This window comes from Protopterus annectens, chromosome 10.part0, assembly GCF_019279795.1.
Source record: "Protopterus annectens isolate FY-2018-M chromosome 10.part0, PAN1.0, whole genome shotgun sequence".
Taxonomy (NCBI): domain Eukaryota; kingdom Metazoa; phylum Chordata; order Ceratodontiformes; family Protopteridae; genus Protopterus; species Protopterus annectens.
In genome coordinates, this window is record NC_056744.1 from 793,394,957 (window position 1) to 793,413,668 (window position 18,712).

Consider the following 18,712-nt stretch of genomic DNA (forward strand, 5'->3'; position numbering starts at 1 on the left):
CCAAATCCGCAAAACAAGGGAGAGCGGATTCTGCATTCATTGGATGTACACAGACAACTAAGATTCTACTTAAACAGGACAAAATCTGTAAGAAAGTCTGAGCAACTACTGGTAGCATTTGCTGCTGGATCAGAGGGGAAGGCTATATCAAAGCAGACTATTTCTAAATGGATAAGCTACTGCATTCGTTTCTGCTATTTGCACCATGGTAAACCTGTGCCCAAGGGGATCAGATCCCATTCCACCAGGGCTGCCGCTACTTCAGCAGCTTTTCTCAGAGGGGTCCCAACCAAAGACATTCTAGAAGCTGCTACTTGGAGCTCTGTTCATACGTTCAGAAAGCCTTATCATTTACCTCTCTTCTTTAAATTCAGGGCAGGCTTTGCCATTGCAGTCCTGCAGGGCCTTATAGCTGCCCCTAATGCTGTTTAGTTCCATCCTCCCATCTATATCTTTGGGATTCTACCCAAATGTAATGACTGCAACAGTGAAATGCAAAGAACATAGTACAGTTGTGTACACTAACCATAAATGTAGATGTTCAAGTGTATTCACTGTTGCAGTCTGGGTTACCCACCCACCATCCCCCATTCTATACCATTTCTTTCCTTCACTATACTCAAAAGTCTTTGTGGTGTATTTGCTTTTAGTTGAAGGTAAATTTTATGTTTCTAAGGTGCATTTATATATTTAAAGTTTATTTATATATATTTTTGCTCCCCATTTGGGGGGCACCTGACATCTGGGGCAAGAAAAACTGATTAAAATAGTGTCGGCTGCATGTTTTATACCCCTGATGATCTGACGCCATGGAAGAGGAGACAGCAACTGACACAGGACCAAAGACTTTGTTATTCAGGCCGACTGAGGGCAACCTGCCAGCAGATTACCCCAAATGTAATGACTGCAACAGTGAATACACTCTAACATCTACATTTATGGTAAGTGTACACAGCTGTACTATCTCTTCTTTGTACATATGTTAGCTCTTCTCGCAGTCAAGGTTCAGGACATGAGGCAGGGTATGCTGTTTGGGAGATACTGCACATTTTAGCTCAGGACCAGATTTTTTTTCCCTTTTATACTGCATGAAAACACATTTGGTACAATTTTATTGCATGTTTGCTATACTAAGATCATATATTTATGTATTGCCTTTCAGAACTGATCACCAGAGAGGTGGAGGCTGCATAGTTGTTGACCCTATTTTGCGTGTTGGTGCTGATGACCACATTTTGCCTTTGGACTGCATCACTATTCAGACTTACCTAGCAAAGTGCCTTGGACCATTCGATGAATGGGAAGACAGACTGAGGGTTGCTAAAGAATCGGGTAATGCATAAACATATTTTCATGCATAAGATCCTTTAATCCTGTAAACAAGCTGGCAGAAGATCTTTTTTGCATATGAGGGTTTAATAATAATAATATAATAATAATAGTTAATTAGTAATGCAATAATAATACTGTGGAATTGAAATGTTTTAATTACAAACCGTGATTCATTTTTATCTTTTGGTTTATCCATTGTATAGCATATCTATGACAATATTATCCAATGAATATTGTTCTGGAATGTGAAACCTTTTGGGACAGGTACTTTAAACTGCTGGGTCAGTATTATTGGGCCATTCTAAAATATTTGGCTGGTTTCTTGAATACATAACGTATCTGGAAATAGTTGGACAATTAAAGAATACATGCTTCCAGTTTCCCAGTGAAGGGTTTAATCATCCCTAGCAGTTTGAATTACTTCTTCTGGATATGAGAGACTGTTCGTAAGGAGAATGCACAATGGGTATACAAAAAAATATACTTTGTATTGTGGCAACTGATCTGTTATATCATAGGGTTATTACTACTCGACTCCCATTGATAACACCTGTTGCAAACATTTCTTGTTTCTAGTGATAATCCCAAAGGGAGTTATCTGGCTGATGTTCAATAGTCTGTTAGAATGTGGTGCAATATTGGACAAATAATTGGAGGCGGAGTAAGAACGGTCTTGCCAATGGTAATTGATCAGTTAATATGTGTCAAGCAATGGCTGTAGAACTAACCAGTTTGACTCCGACCACTGGTACTAATTTAAAATATAGAGAACTTTCAGCTTTAAGGGTATGTGGTAAATGTGTATTCTTGTCTTGGGTAATGGAAAGCACTTGCCATACCCACATAAGTTTCGTGCTGCGCAGATACAAGTTAGACTTGTAATTACTGACTTCTCAGGATTTCACCCCTCCCACTCTCACTGAGCCCAGTAACTTTCAACACAGCCTTATCAATAATTGGAACATGAACATAATTGTTTTGCACATGTACTGTCTGTCGCATATAATATTTTTCAGAATGAGCTGATGGGGTAATTGGTTATTGTCCAGTAATAGGTTTCCTCATTTCTAAGCTTTAAGATGCACTTTTTGCAGGTAATCGGATCTAAGAAAAAGAGTGCATCTTACTGTTCACATTTAAACTTGAGCAATTTTTTTTAAATATGTTTAAGATAAAGGATGCATCTTAACTGTTGACATTTAAACTTAAGCTGTTTTTTTAAATATTCAAATGATAGCAGTTAATTTGAGCAGTACCTCAAAGATGAAACTACCAAGTTTATACACAGGTAAATGCTTAAACCCTTAAAGGAGACCTCCATTGTCTCCTGCAATGCTTGGGTTGCATTTCTCCGTACAGTATGGTGCTAGTACTGGGAAGGTACCAGAAACCTACTTGTACTTTATAAAACTTTAATTCTCTTGCCTTTTTTTTTTTTAATTTCCTCTATCTCCATTAACGTATATGGCTGCCTGAACAAACCACGTGATCAGCAATGATTTCTTGTGGCTTTCAGGTTTATGCAGTTATAAATGTGTTGTAGTTTTCACAAATGCTGCTAGTTATTCCTAGCAGTGTGATACTTCTGGGATATATTTTGTTACCCACAGTACATCTGCCCAGTAACATAGAATTTAATTATCTCCTATCCTAATAATATCTCTGTAGCTGTGGAAGTAAAGCCTGTAGTGTGATCTACAGGGAAAAGTAAGCTCAACATCCGTGTCTTGGGTGTGTTAATGTCTTCCAGCTAAATATAGTTATCACAGAGTGCATACATGAAGATTTTTGGAGTTTTGTAGTATCGTCAGAAGATAAATGAAGAGGGCTATTAATATGTGGGACTACCAAGACATGTGAATGGATATGGGTTGACTGTCCAAATATCTGTTTTATAGTACTTGATAGAGTGAGGCAGATTATCGGGGAAGATAAAACGGCAGACTTGCATAAGAGCAAGCTTTTTCATTTTTTTTTTATTTGCAGAGGTTCTGCCTTCTAAACAGGGAAAGGATCCTTGCAGTCCCTGTATGTAAATGTGTCTATATTAGAATATCGAATATATAACCGTTCGAATCACTAAAGGTCGATCTTTAGTGACCGAACTGTTAAAACATCGAATGTTCAGAAAAAAAATAATACAACAAAAAAGTAAACGGTGTAGGCAGGGGGGCAAGCCCCCCTGCACCCCCCGCTACTTAAATATACCAACTCCGAGACCGCACTACATTGAAGTAAATAGAAATCTACCCTTACGGAGATTTCCGTTTACTTGTTCAGTGTTCTGCAGTTTTGCTATTCTCGTGTCGACAATGTCAGATTCGACATTGTCGGCTTTCGAGAATTTAATATAGACCCATGTAAACATATTTTTTTTTTAAGCAAAAAAGTCTGAATTTTGCCTGCTTTTTGTTGCTACAGGCTGTGTTGCTATGTCAGATGACACTGGATTGGAAACACTAAATGTAGTAAATAGTCATGGCAGTAGAGTAACACCTCTTTGTAGAAATGGATCTAAAGTTTTGACATATGCTTGTGTCGTGGTATGAGTGTTTTCTCTGGAAAAATTAGCACGAATGGATATGCCTAGGGCATTAATATACCAGTTTTGCTGTGTCACATTCTTTATCTAGGTCTGAAACCAAGACTAGACATTAAAATTTATCGACATGCACCTGATCCTTAATAAGCAAAATAAGCAAAGATTTTTTATGAAGTAAAACTTATTGCTGTGGATGTGCAAGTATTAACACAAGTCTTTTTGATCTGTTGGACACAATGGATATAGATTAATATGATTCCAAACTATTTATCGACGCACATTTCTTCAACTGCTGTTTGAAAAAATTGTGCAGAAACACCTTTTGGTGAACCTTGGAGACATTTTGTGCAGGGGCAAGACTCCCTGCAACCCTGATGAGCGAATCTTTAACTTCTACATACCTATTCCAAGGTTGCACAATGAAGGAGAAAAGGGAAAACTCCACTGAAAAGTGTTTTGGCATACATTTTTCAATATATCTGCAATCAAAAGAAACTGCTATCAATAGATCAGTTGGCTCCCAGTGGTTTGAAGTCAGAAATGAGAAAAGCTGTAGTTTGTAGGGCAAGCAAGATGTATAATGTATGGATTGATTGATTAGTTGAGTGCTTTTAAACAATTTTGATAAGCTTTGTTTGGTTTTTAAAAATCCTAAAACATTAACAAATTCCACCTTGATTACTGATTTATTTAAATCTCTGTATTTTGTTTCATTTAATGTGGGAAGGTTGTTGATAAATGCCCAGCTGGAGTCTTGATTTGTGCAACGCTTGTGTAGTATGACAGAAGTTAAGGACAATTCCTAGAGATGTATCTTCAGTATGTTTTTTCCTGTGATGTTAGAGTCAGTCATTTTGCTGTTTATTATAGGCTTGAATGGACTTTAAGTAAATATGAGGTATTCTTGCTATTTCAACACCTATGGGCACTTGAGTACAGCTCTTGGCAACTTTTATAAAGTGTTTGTATAGGTATGCCCTAATTTGCAGGCTTTGTACTCTTCCTTCTCCTGGATGGCTGGATGTCCTTGTCCATGAGTCATAAGCACGTCCACAATATAAAGGGGGAACCAGAAATTCAGCCCTGGTTTGACAAGTATGTCTGTAATAGACACAGGTAGCCTGTAAATGTTTAATCTCACAGGCCTCTGCTTACACATCCAAGGGTACCAGAACTTGTCAGAGACTAGAGATGCATGGCTAGGCTTAAAAGTTTCCAGTGGTAGTTCTCCTAGTACATGCCTATGAACCTATAAAGGGGGTGTTTTTACTTCTTTCTTGCTTGTTGCATTTTGGTTTGCAGAAGTTAAATATGCACCATCAAGAGTCCAGCTGATTAGCTTATTCATCCACAGCTGGCATGTAAGCAGCTGACTGGGGAATCTTTTTTTTCTTTTATTCAGTTTTGCAAGTTGTTTAGTGCTTTTGGGTTCATAGGTGGGTACTAGGCTAATAAACCTAGCCATGCAACCCAAATGTGACCCTCAAGCTTTATGTTTTAGAAATTTATGTAAGGAGCTATTTTTGGCTGTGACATGATTTACTGGCTGTGTCTGTCCATCAGAGACATAGGTGCCAGACCAGGGGTGAATTTCTAATTTCCTATCCAATGCCCCAAGTTACTCTTAAATAGGGTAAAGCGGGGTTCAAGGATGCCTTATAAGCCAGGCATTGATCACTTCTTAGTCTGTAGGAGGCAGAGTATAGAGATGTGGCTTTGAAGTAGTACTCGTAGAACATTACATTCTTTTTGGAATGAACCTTTGCAGGTGTTCTGTTTGCTGCATGTGTCTGTAAAGGTGCATACTGAAGGTGGCATTATAGTCTGTGATGGGTCTGATAAGAGCTGAATACAGTGCTATGATTACTTCCCTGGACCTAGATGCCATGCCCTTACTTAGAAGTTGAGCAACATAGAATGATTTTCTTGCTGTCTTAGACACATTTGGTTTGAAGGCTCGGTTACTAACTACATGAGTTCACAGATCCCTGACTAGTGAGTCAACTCTTGGGGGTGTTTTGTCAATGACATAGTTTCCCAGTGTTGGAAATCTTCCTAAAACATATTGTAATGCATTTCATGCCACTGAGTTTTAAGGCATGGCTTTGGCACCAGTCATTGCCTTTGTTAAACCTTCCTGTAGGGTGTTTGCATCTTGGGGGAATTCTGACTGCTCCCATTTTGCAATCATCAGCAAACTTGGTCAGCCAGAGGCCTTTGACATTGGCTTTGACCTCCAAGAAGTAGTTGCCAAAAGGAGTGGTTCCAGCGCAGAGCCTTGAGGGACTCTGCTGGTGACTGGCCACTTTGTGGAGGTGGTCTCACTAATTTTAACCTGCTGGGTCCTATCCATGAACCAGCTAGCTACCTAGTGTATTGTATAGGGGTTTATGCCTAATTCCATAAGTCTGGGTATTGTATCAAATGCATTGGCCAACTGAAGGTAGGCAGTATGCACCATTTTACCCTCATCCATTGCTTTGGTGACTTTCAAAGAATTCCACCAGATTCAGTTGGCATGATCTTCCTTTGATGAAGTCAAACTGGGATGGATCCAGTGTCTGGAGGTCTCCAACATCTTTGAACATTAGCATACAAATTATTTCCATGACTTTGCAACTAAAATTAGTCAGACTAATGGGTCTCTAGTTTCTGGGATCTGTTAATGGTCTGCCTGTCTGGAGGGGGTGACCATTGCAGTCCTCCATTCTCATGGCACAATGCCATTTGAGACTATAGTTGCATAAAGATTCCAATGGCCCTGATAAGTCATATTTTAGACTATTCAGGAGGCATCCTGGAATATTATCAGGTCCCCATTGTGGCTGTGATCTTGGTCTTAGTGAGCACAGACAGTACATGTTATCTATTTATAGTTGGAGGGATTATGTTTGAGGGTATTTCTTGGAGGGGTGCTTGGGGATGAGTGGAGGTGTAACGTTAGAACTGAATTTGTCAGTCAACAGATTTGATATAAATCTGACTTTGTGAGTGTCATGCCATTAACCACCAGTTGAGCACACTGCTGTGTGCTGTCTTTGCAGTTTCTAACTTAGCTGTATGGTTGTCTTTTGCCTGGGAGGCTATCTTAACCTTGAATGTGCTTTCTCAGACTACCGTAGCCCTCTTAGTTGCCTGTTTTGTTTAATGAGAGTGCTTATTTTTCTGGGAGTTACACTCCTGATTTTAGACATGTTTTTTTTCTTTTGTTGTATGTCCTGTTTAATTTGGGATGCCACTAGGGTTGTTTGGTTTTGGAGTTAGTTGTGAGCTTCTAGTAAGTACAGCAGCTTTTATGCATCCATTAAGATGGATGTACAGGGTGTTCTCTGAGTTTTGGGGACATTGAATTTTGACAAGGTTGCTTAATAAAAGGTAATTTGCCTTTGAGTAGTTCCTATTACTGGGTTTACTGAGGTTACTGAATTTTTGATTTTGAAGGAAGCCGCTTTATTGCTGGACCTTGTCAGTGAGGATGTGAGAGTGGTGGTGGTGGGCTGCAGCATTCTTCAGTATTTGGGAGTACGAGGTCCAGTATATTGGAACTTCTAGTGGACATGTATACAAACTTCTCAAGAGTGTTGTTTGTATTTATGAAGTCAGTATTCTCTGTGCTTGCAGTTTTGAGGCCTTGTACGATTCCCAGTGTATAGAGTGGTAATTAAAGTCCCTTCTGAGTAGGGTATTCAGTTGGATAGTAAATGTCTTGTAGGTCTGAGTATGGGCTGTGAGTTTCTTGGGACATAGAGGGTGACCTATAGCAAGCTAGGATGTGGTACAAGATTTTATTTATGTGATCAGCATGTGGAGAAACTCCGGTGCATTTATACTGTGTTAACAAGCATACCTCTAGATTGGGTTATTGTATATTGACACCTCCCCTTTAGCCTCTGACTTGCAGCTACTGGTGTAAAATATGGGAGGCACTGAAATATTGCACTGCGGCTTACTCTCTGTAAATTTAAACCATATCACAGTAACTGCACAGATGTCTATATACTCAAGGATGATGAGGGTTAGCAGGGAATATAGCTTTTTGTTTGGGCTCTTGGTATTGAGCAGTAAAGCCTTCAGATTCCATTTCATTGATTTTATGATGGTAGGTTTGTCAGTTTAGCATTGCCTAAAAATGTCTCTTAGTGGATGGATAAAGTTTTAGATCATATTCGAAAGCCAAGATGGGGACAGCTGCAGACCATCCCTGGCAAAGCAACATGGTCTGTTAAGTATGTCTTGCCATGCTGACTAATATGTGATCCCATCAGAATGACACCAGGAATTCAGCCAACTGTTAAAATCTGTTATTTTTTAATGTCCCTTCTATTCTCACGTTGCAGTATTCATAACCGTAGGCAGTGATCTACAGACCTCCGATCGCCAACTTCTGGAATCCGGTTGTTCGATTGCCTTCGGCTGTCCGCATTTCAGATCCGTTTTGGGATTTTTGATTATACTTTTATTCTTGTGTTCCAGACATACATGTTGGCTAGGAAGGGCACGTGTGCTTGTGGAAGACAAATTCCACACAAGGACATGCACTACAAGTATTTGTTTTCCTTAGGGGAAGGCCACAACTACAAGCCTTGTGACATTTCCCAGTACTTTGTACCCAAAACCTTGCGAAGTCGTCTGGCTGCTTTAAAATTGTATTCAGAAAATCGAAGGCTCTGATGTTTGGTGTTAGGTATGGAGGGTGGGTTAGGTACCTTTGAGGAGCTGCCTCAGAAGAAGGCCAGAAAAGTTAGGCCCGACGCCCATGCTGCAATTCAGGAGTCTGGTGAGACTCTCGAGGCGGATGATAGCCCAGGGTCCCATTGGTAGATCACTCCCTACAGTTATGAATACTGCAACATGGAAGAGAAGGACATCTATGGTTATGGTAAGTTCTTACAAAACTATTCTTTCGTATTGTGCCATCATCCTTTGTGAAGGTAATGTGCTGCTCACTGCTAGGCTAATACCAACCTGAGATGCATAATCCAAGAGCTCCATAATGTCTCTGTTCATATAGTCTAGGGAGGTACTTCTTAGGAAATTTACACCTACATGGACTGTGATGGAATCAGATTGATACCTGTGGTGTAATGACTTGTGTAGTTGTGTAATTTGGAAGATTTTGTCTCCTTGTTGTGTAGTGGGGCATTAGCATGTCTTACAGTAGAGACCCCTATAACTAGAGTCCTAGAAAGTGTGCTTGCTAGGATTATGGGATTTCTATTTGGGCTTTACTGAGTGTGGCTGTTTGGGGGGGGGGGGGGGTCCTGTATTATTTTGTTGAAATGGCGTAACAGCGAACTGCAAAAACAGCGAAAGCCCAGGTCACTGATTTTTTTTTTCCTAGGAGAAAAAATCGGTAGATCAACAAGATGCAACACACCACTTAAAACATTTCAAAGTGGGGAGCTTCACCCCCCAGCTAAATATACCAACTCTGAGATCGCACTACACTGGGGTAAAGGGCAATGTCACGGCAACGGCCAAGCAGATGTCCTTCAAGGATGCATCTGCAGTCATAACATATGGGTTGTCCTGCCTCAGGCAGCCCTTCGGTCGGCCGGATTCCAAAGTCTGGGTCTGGCCTCGGCTGATGTTGCATCTTCCCCGACGTCACAGCTGCTGGGGTATAAAGGCATCAGCCGACGCCATTTTCCTCAGTCTTTCTTGCCGCGCGGTGCCCGAAGCAGAAGCTGTTCGCAAGTGCCGGTCGGTCAGATCCAGAGATTCAGCTACCGAAGACTTCTAAAAAGCTAAGTACCCCGTTGGGGACTCTTTCTTGCCTCAGCCGATGTCAGACAAAGTAAATAATTGTTTAACTTGTGGGAAACAAATACCTCATAAGGATTTCCATTCCTACTGCCTTCCTTGCTTAGGCCCAGACCACGACGTATCAGCCTGTTTAGCCTGTGCCTCCTTCAACCGACGGACTCTTAGACGTCGGTCGGAGTTCGCAGAAGAGTTTTTTGGATCCGCTTTTGCATATAAAATGCCGTCAGAGACTCCGACTACGCATTTAGCCAAAAAACGCAAGGAAAAGGACCGACACTCGCGGCCCGCGGTTTCGGCTGAAACCACGGTTAGGCCTACCGCGAGTGTCTCGGTTTCGGCTGAAACCAAGGCCTCGGTTCTTCCTTCTGCCGAAATCTTACCTCCGACAACCGAGGCCAGCGAGGCCCCGGCCGAGTCGGCTACAGAAATCCCTACCGAAGAAGCAAGCGCACGAGAATTGTCCGACACCATTCCTTTGGACATTTCCACTCCTGCACATGGGGCAGCTAGGCCCCCCTGCTTCTATGTCTATTAAGTCTTTCTCCAGGGCTAAAGCAGCTAAAATTACTAAAGCTTTACCTGCAAAATCAACCTCACAGAGACCTTCCTCAAGTACCCAGACTCTCAGTCTTGCTGAGGACCTTATTTCTCTGATTAGGGGTTCCCAACCTCACCCAGACAGGGCCTCCCAACCTCCTCCTGACAAAAGGCCCAGAACTGAACCCCCTGAACCTCTCTCCTCTGACTATTCCTCGGATGGATCTGATTTGTCAGACCATCACGAAGGGCCATACTCACCTTATGAGGACTCTGATGCAGAAGACTCTATCCCTTCTGCTTCCCCTCCAGAGGAATTTTCCTTTGGGGAAACTTTACACTCTATGAGGGAACACTTTCAATGGCAGGGTCAGGATTTTTCTGATTCTAGAAAAAGACTTAGGACTTTCTTACACTTGCCACAGCATAGGCCTTTAGCCATACCACCTGTGCTAACTGTAGTTGATGATGCATATAATGATGTCAGCTTTGCCCCTGATTCACTTCCTCCGGCCCCTGCCAAACCTGACAGATTCTACAGGGTTCCAGATTCCCACTTCCACTTGTATAAGGCCCATGCTGCAGATCCAGAAACTATTTCTCAGGGCCCGAAAGGTGTTGCAGCTGCCACTGCCAAAAACCCACTACCCTCTGAAAGGGAGTCAAGAGCATTAGAGAGATGGAAAAAAAAAGGTTTATACATCTGCTACTCTTTCTGCCAGGGCTTTAAACTGTCAATTCCATATGATACAGTACCAGGAATATTTGTTAGACCAGCTGAATAAAAAACTTTCTTCTCCTGAACCTTTAGACCGTAAGGCCCTTCAGGATTTGGTACACAATTCTCAGCAGGTCAGTAATCATTTTTTAAAATGTGGCTATGATGCACTGGAAGCTTCATTTAGATCAGCTATGACTGGGGCAGTAATTCGTAGACATGCCTGGCTAAAAGAAAAATCCTTGCCGGACCATGTTAAGGCTAAACTCCTAGATGCTCCAATGGAGAAACAAAGTTTATTTGGCTCCCCTGCACAGGAGATTCTAAAGAAAGTGGAAGAAAAGCAAAATCTGTGCAAACAGTTAAGGATTTTCTGCAGGTCCAACCTCCGAGGTTCAGCAGAAACTGGCCTTCAAAGAATTGGTCCTTTCCAGACAACTCCAAAGCACAGAGGGGCAGGAATAGACGCCCAAGAGGCAGAGGTCAATCAAAAGGTGCCTACAGGGGTCGCCAGTGGCAACCTGCCAACCAGAGAAGTGCTGCCACAGCTGCAACTACATCCACTTCCACAGGACAAACACAATGACTTGACTCTGACTCCGCCTACAAGGGAACAACTGGAAGCACCCTTGGGCGGAAAATTGGCTTTATTCTCAAACAACTGGCATTGCATTACAAAAGACAAATGGACATTGCAAACAATAGGCAGAGGATACAGGTTTCATTTCCACACTTTACCAAGAAGGAGCGGAATGCCAAACCTTCCACCAAACCAGAAGCCAGAGGCTTTAAGACAAATCAACAATTTACTTCAGATCAAAGCAATAGAAAGGGTACCATCTACGGAACAAGGCCACGGGTTTTACTCCAGACTATTCCTTGTACCAAGAAAAGAAACCCAATGGAGGCCTATTCTCAACTTGTCCGTACTAAACACACATCTCATTGTGCCAAAATTCAAAATGCTGACCCTACAGCAACTTCTTCCCATGTTGGGCAAGGAGTCTTGGCTGGTGACTCTAGATCTCAAGGAGGCATACCTGCACGTCCCTATTCGACCAGATTGCAGAAGACACCTCAGATTTCTTGCAGGATCAGAGCATTATCAATTCTCAGCATTGCCATTTGGCTTATCTACTGCGCCCAGAGTATTCACGAAATGCCTGGCATCAGTAATTGCACATTGCAGGCTTCAGGGAATTCAAATCTACCCATACCTGGACGACTGCCTGATACAAGCAGAGAACAGGACAAGACTTACAAAGGATTTGGCCTATGTCATACACCTGTTACAGGCCTTGGGATACACAGTCAACATCCAGAAGTCAAGACTAGTGCCATCCCAAAGGATAACCTTTTTGGGTGCGGATCTGGACACAATAACTCCGATGGCTTTTCTCACAGAAGAAAAACAAAAGCAACTACCAGTCTACTTCATGGCTTTGACAAGACAAACTCAGCTCACTGCAAGGAAAGTCCTGCAGGCCCTGGGTTACATGGCATCTTGCATAATCTTGATCCCACATGCCAGGCTGCATATGAGGAAATTACAATGGTACCTAAGGAATGTATGGTCTCAACACAGGCACAGTCTAGAAACAATGATTCCAATCATTCCATGCCTGAAAAAGGAATTCCTGTGGTGGGCTCAGGCCTGCCAGTCCAACAGAGGGTTGCCTTTCACCAAACCACATCCAAGGCAGACCATCACCACGGACGCCTCAGACCGAGGATGGGGAGCACACATGGAAGACAAGTGCATCCAAGGCCTATGGACTCAAGACCAGCTGAATTTGCACATTAGGAGATGCTGGCAGTGAAACATGCAATCGAGGCATTCAAATCCTTCCTCCAGCAAGGCCATCTACTGATAAGGACAGACAATACAACAGTCATGTGGTACATAAACAAACAGGGAGGCACGCATTCCTACCCTCTATGCTGGATGGCAATGGATCTGTGGAACCTAGCCCTGGATCTCAACATCCAACTGCAGGCCAAGTTTGTACCAGGAAAAGAGAATTCACTAGCAGACAGCTTAAGCAGAACTACCATGGATGCTCACGAATGGATGGTTCATATATATATGTTCATAGTAGGCTATCTGCCCGAGGGCATTTACAAGCCTAGCCCATAGTTTTGTGGCTTACGCCACCCCTTTAGTATGGGGAACTACACCCATTATTTTGCTGTGCCTCTGTTGAGCAGTGACACTGAGGTAATCCCTGGGGTATATCTGCGATCTCCCATCCATTGGTCAAGATTTCTCTTGAACAAGGCCAGCGAGGTGCTCTGCCTCACATATACCGGGATTTTATTCCACAGCATAGGGAGTCTTTGGGTGATGAATCTATCCCTCCAGCACGTCCTATTAATAGCCGTGTCGAGGTTTAAGTCTCCCGCCCTTGTGGCTCTGACGGATCTAGATTTTTTGAGGTGAAGCATATTCATCAAGTCTGGGTTTGACATGGCCTTGTATGTTAGGCAAAGGTCACCTCTGAGCAAGCGGTAAGCGACTGAATAGAGCTGGAGTTCTTTCAGTCGGGCAGCATAGGACAGATGTTTGAGACCCTTTATCCTTTTGGTGAGGAACTTTTGTGGCCTCTCCAGCTGCTGCAAGTGTCGGGTCAGATACATTCCGAATGGGGCATTGTACTCCATCATTGGTCTGATGAGTATAGGGAGACTATGACCTCCCTTGATCCAGATGAGAATCCCTTCATGATAAGGTGGGCAATGTAGAAGGTCTTCCTAACTACTTTAGCTACATGGGTGTCGAATGACAGACTACTATCAACCTGGGTCCCCAGGTCCCTGATAACTTCTTCTGTGCTCAGTGGATTGCCACCTATTTGGTAGCTAGGGGTAACCTTGTTTTTCCCGAAGGGTATGACTACGCATTTTTTGGCATTTAACTTTAGGCCATGGCTCTGGCACCAGTTATCCGTTTCTGTGAGACCCTTCTGAAGGATATCTGTGTCAGATGTGTTTTCTACTATGGCGCCCAGTTTGCAGTCATCTGCAAACTTTGTCAGCCATAACCCTCCTGTGTTTGCTTGTACTTCGGAAAAGTAGATGCCAAACAAGAGTGGGCCCAGGACTGAGCCCTGTGGTACACCACTTGCGACAGGCTTTGAGTCTGACATGGCACCAGCAACGCTGACCCTGTGGGTTCTGTCACTCAGCCAGTTTGCAACCCATCTTGTGATGTATGGGTTAACATTTAAGCTGATGAGTTTTTCAATGATACCCGAGTGGGGTATTGTATCGAAGGCCTTCACCAGATCGAGGTAGGCTGTATGGACTGCCTTTCCCTCATCAATGGCTTTGGTGACTGTTTCGAAAAAGTCAACCAAGTTTAGAAGGCATGATCTGCCTTTGACAAAGCCAAACTAGGATGGATCCAAAGTCTGCAAATTCCCTATGTCTTTATTTATGAGGTCCATTATGATCCTCTCCATGGCTTTGCAGATAAGGCTTGTCAAGCTAATGGGCCGGTAATTTCCAGGGTCGGTGGAGGCACCGCCTTTGTGAAGTGGGACCACAGTTGCAGTGCGCCACTCCTGGAGTGCGTATCCAGAGGTAAGACTATGATTAAACAGCTGTCCTAGCTGTGGGTTTAATTCCTCGTTGAGTTTGTGGAGCACACAGCCGGGGACACCATCAGGTCCCATGGATGCTGTGTTTTTGCTTTGGAGAGAGCAGTTCTCACTTGGGCGTTGGAGATGTTTGGGGGCTGCAATCGCTTGGTATAGATATCTCTCCTTTTGGGGAGGGGAGAAGTTTGCACTGAACCTGTCAGCCAGTATGTTGGCAATGTCTGTAGGATCAGTAATCTTCACATCATTTTGAACTAGTTCTGAGCATATCTGGGAGTTTCCTCCCAGGTTTCTAACATAGCTAAAGAAGGCCTTATGATTGTCTTTTGAGTCTTTAGCTATTTTTCTCTCAAAATTTGCTTTGGATGATTTTATGAGAGCTCTTAGTTTTTACTTATAGTGATCAAGGGTGTCTTACCTTTTAAGGATTTTGCTCTATCTTGTAGTAGCTTCCTCCTTTGTTGTAGAGTTTGTTTATGGCTGGGGTCCACCAGAGTGGACGCTTGCCTTTGGTACAAAGAGTCTTTGTTTTGCTTGGGATTGCCTTATCCATGCAGTCCTGCAGGTGCTGGTAGAAGGCATTTGTAAGTGATTCAGCGGCTTGAGTACTGTTTTCCATGGCTCGGGGCCTTAAAGGAGACCACACTAGTCTTTAGAAGTGTGAAGTCGGCTTCGAGAAGTTCTTTACTGTGGTCTTTTTATTTCAGGTGGGGTGGGATGAGGACCTCCAGCGAGATTAGTTTGTGATCTGATCTCACCAGTGAGGGGTATACTTCCGGTGTTGAACATTGTGCTCCCATGTTCGTGATGATGAGATCAAGTATGTTTTCTCCTCTTGTGGGGATGGTGACTAGTTGTTCCATGGCATTTGAGTTTATGAATTCCAGGAACTTTTGGGCTAGGGTGTTTGGGCTTGAGTAGTGTTCCCAGTCTATATTAGGGTAATTGAAGTCACCTAGTATGATGGTGTTTGGTGATACATTTATCCCTCTAGTGTTTTCAGGAAGGCCATGTGAGGTTCCTGAGTTTGTGAGGGTGGCCTGTAACATGCTACAATTTGCAGAGCAGTCTTGCCTATGGTTAATTGCACCTGGATGGTCTCCGATGCATCGTAGGCGTTGCCACCAGTCTTGAGGTGTGTGTGTCTTTGATGAATATGGATACTCTTCCTCCTTTTTTGGTATTGTCCGGATTTTGGGGCCGGAACGCATGATAAGAGGTAAAACCTGATAGTGCTGGGGTGCTCTCAGGAGCCTTGAACCAGGTTTCTGTCACTGCACAGACATCGATGTTCTCCATACTGAGAAGGGCCTCGAGTGCGTGCATTTTGAGATTTAGACTTCTGGCATTGAGCAGCATTACCCTTAGTTTTTTTCCTTTTTTGTGTTCTAGGGTGGTAGGTTTAGAATTTGAGCCTTGCCTAAAAAAGGCACTATGGGGGTGGCAAGAGCCTTTGCCAATATCCGGAATCCCAGGGGTGACAGGTGCAAGCCGTCCCTTGCGAAGCAGCGTGGCTTGTCCAGCATGTCATCCCAGGCAGACAGACATTGGATCCCCTTTCCAATGCTGCATCCAGACATCTTCAAGATCGTAACAAACAAATGGGGAATGCCAGAGATAGACCTGTTCGCCTCCCCACTCAACAACCAACTAAAGAAATTCTGCTCAAGAGTATACCACCCACAAGCCTGGAAGGTGGACTCCCTCTCTTTCAACTGGAATGCCCTAGTAGTGTATGCCTTTCCACCACTTCCATTGATGTACGGAGTACTACTGAAGATCAGAGAGGAACCGCCAAATGTGATACTGATAGCTCCAGACTGACCAAGGCAGCACTGGTATCCGCTGCTGAGAAGCATGTCTCGGGCGAACTCATGGCCTCTACCCCTATGGCCTCTACTTCTAACGCAGAACAACTTCAAGATACTGCATCCAAACTTGAAAACACTGCAGCTGACTGCCTGGAAAATTGTCTAAGACAAAACCAAACTGTCTTATCTCAAAGGGTCAAGGACATAATCCTGGAGGCTCGTAGACCCTCCACAAGCAAGACATTCTCAGCTAAATGGAAGAGATTCCTCATTTGGAGCGCATCAAAGGGTACAAATGTTACACTGGCAAACCTAGCACACATCCTAGAATACTTAGCAGAACTGTTCCACAATGGCCTGTCCTATTCTTCCATTAAGATCCATGCTTCAGCAATTTCAGCAGAATACAACATGGATCCTCCTATCTTCTCTCACCCTCTCCTCAGACAATTTTAAAGAGGAATCAAGAATGTAAAACCTCCAAGAAAACCCCCTCTTCCTGCATGGGATCTCAATTTTGTACTGGAAAAATTAACACTACCTCCCTTTGAACCAGCAGCATCAGCAGACTTACAGTTCTTATCTTGGAAAACTGTTTTCCTTCTAGCAATCACTTCAGCAAGAAGAGTGTCCGAGTTACAGGCACTAATGGCAGTGCAGCCTTTCCTTATTTTTCACCAGGATAGAGTGTCTCTGGGAACCAATCCTACTTTCATGCCAAAGGTGGTATCCAGGGTGTCCTTGAACCAAGCTATTCATTTGCCTACGTTCTTCCCTAACCCACAGAACAGGGGGGAAAAACTACTGCACACCTTGGATGTACACAGACAACTACGCTACTATCTGGACAGAACTAAAACCAGCAGAAAAACTGCCCAACTTCTGGTAGCATATGCAGCTGGAGTGCAAGGAAAAGCAATTTCCAAACAGACAATCTCTAAATGGATAGGAAATTGGATTTGTTTCTGCTACTCTTTTCATGGAAAGACAGCTCCTGAAAATATCAGGCCTCACTCCACAAGAGCCACAGCCACCACTACAGCTTTCCTACGAGGGGTGGCTACCAAAGACATTTTAGAAGCTGCTACTTGGAGCTCCGTGCATACATTTGCCAAGCATTACAATCTACCTTTATACTCCAGATCCTGAGCAGGTTTTGCAACTGCAGTTTTACAGGGGATCATTACTACACCATCCTTAATCTTAGTAACTCCTCCCCCAGTTTGGCTATGGTATTTTACCCATATGTTATGACTGCAGATGCATCCTTGAAGGACATAGTACAGTTTTGTACCTACCATAAATGTAGATGTCCGATAGGTATTCATCTGCAGTCAGGATTACCTACCCGCCTTCCCCTCTGTGGTATTCCTAGGGTGCTTACCCCTCTTTCAGCTAGCGGGGGGAATCTATTATGGTGTATTTGTTTGTATGTGTATATATATATATATATATATATATATATATATATATATATATATATATATATATATATATATATATATATTGTTTTACTCTGTTTGGAATTTTCAATTTTTATCCAAATTTAGCCTTCCTAGAGGGCACCTGGCATCTGGGGCAAGAAACACGGAGGAAAATGGCATCGGCTGATGCCTTTATACCCCAGCAGCTGTGACGTCGGGGAAGATGCGACATCAGCCGAGGCCAGACCCAGACTTTGGAATCCGGCCGACCGAAGGGCTGCCTGAGGCAGGACAACCCATATGTTATGACTGCAGATGCATACCTATCGGACATCTACATTTATGGTAGGTACAAAACTGTACTTTTTTTCCATAGGAAAAAAAAAATCGCTGACCTGAGCTTTCGCTGTGTTTGCAGTTCGCTGTTTATTTGTCGGCAAAACGGCAATCATTGTTATGCTGTTTTGACAAGATAATATAGACCTGTTTGTGGTGTTAGGTGCCCCCCCTCCCCCGAGTGCTTTTGGGTTTACAGAGGATATGCTTTGCCGATGGGCAGTCTTAGAGGCCTTTGTGTAGGAAGATCACATTTAAGTGTCTCAGAATACGTTGGTCTGTGTGTACATTGTTTGCTGTGTGTGATGGGTGTTGTATTTGTGGTTTTGACAACCTGAAGTGTGTTTGTATGCGAGAGTTTAGCCTCCAGTGATTGTGTGTGGGTGTGTGTGTGTGTGTGTGTGTGTGTGTGTGTGTGTGTGTGTGTGTGTGTGTGTGTGTGTGTGTGCGTGCAGCTGTCCATACTGTATTTGTTACTTTAAGGATTGTGGTTGTCAGTAAATATGAGACAAGTGCTACAATGTCTCAAGAAACCCATATCCACCAAGGCAACTGCAGAGAAGTTAGGAGACTGCATATCCATGTTTTGTGGTCTTTTTAATTGGTGAACAAAAAGGGTGTGGAATACTTGGACCTGCAAAAGACTA

At 43.1% G+C, this 18,712-nt stretch overlaps 1 protein-coding gene across 4 annotated transcripts in view; it reads left to right on the top strand.

Moving 5' to 3' along the window:
• Positions 1-18,712, top strand: part of AGL (amylo-alpha-1, 6-glucosidase, 4-alpha-glucanotransferase) — a 1,248,201-nt gene that overhangs the window by 182,782 nt on the left and 1,046,707 nt on the right. For all 4 annotated transcript variants that reach the window (XM_044085615.1, XM_044085617.1, XM_044085614.1 and 1 more), the window contains exon 4: positions 1,163-1,332. In XM_044085615.1, the coding sequence (XP_043941550.1) occupies positions 1,163-1,332 (170 nt within the window). The remainder of the gene's footprint in view (positions 1-1,162; positions 1,333-18,712) is intronic.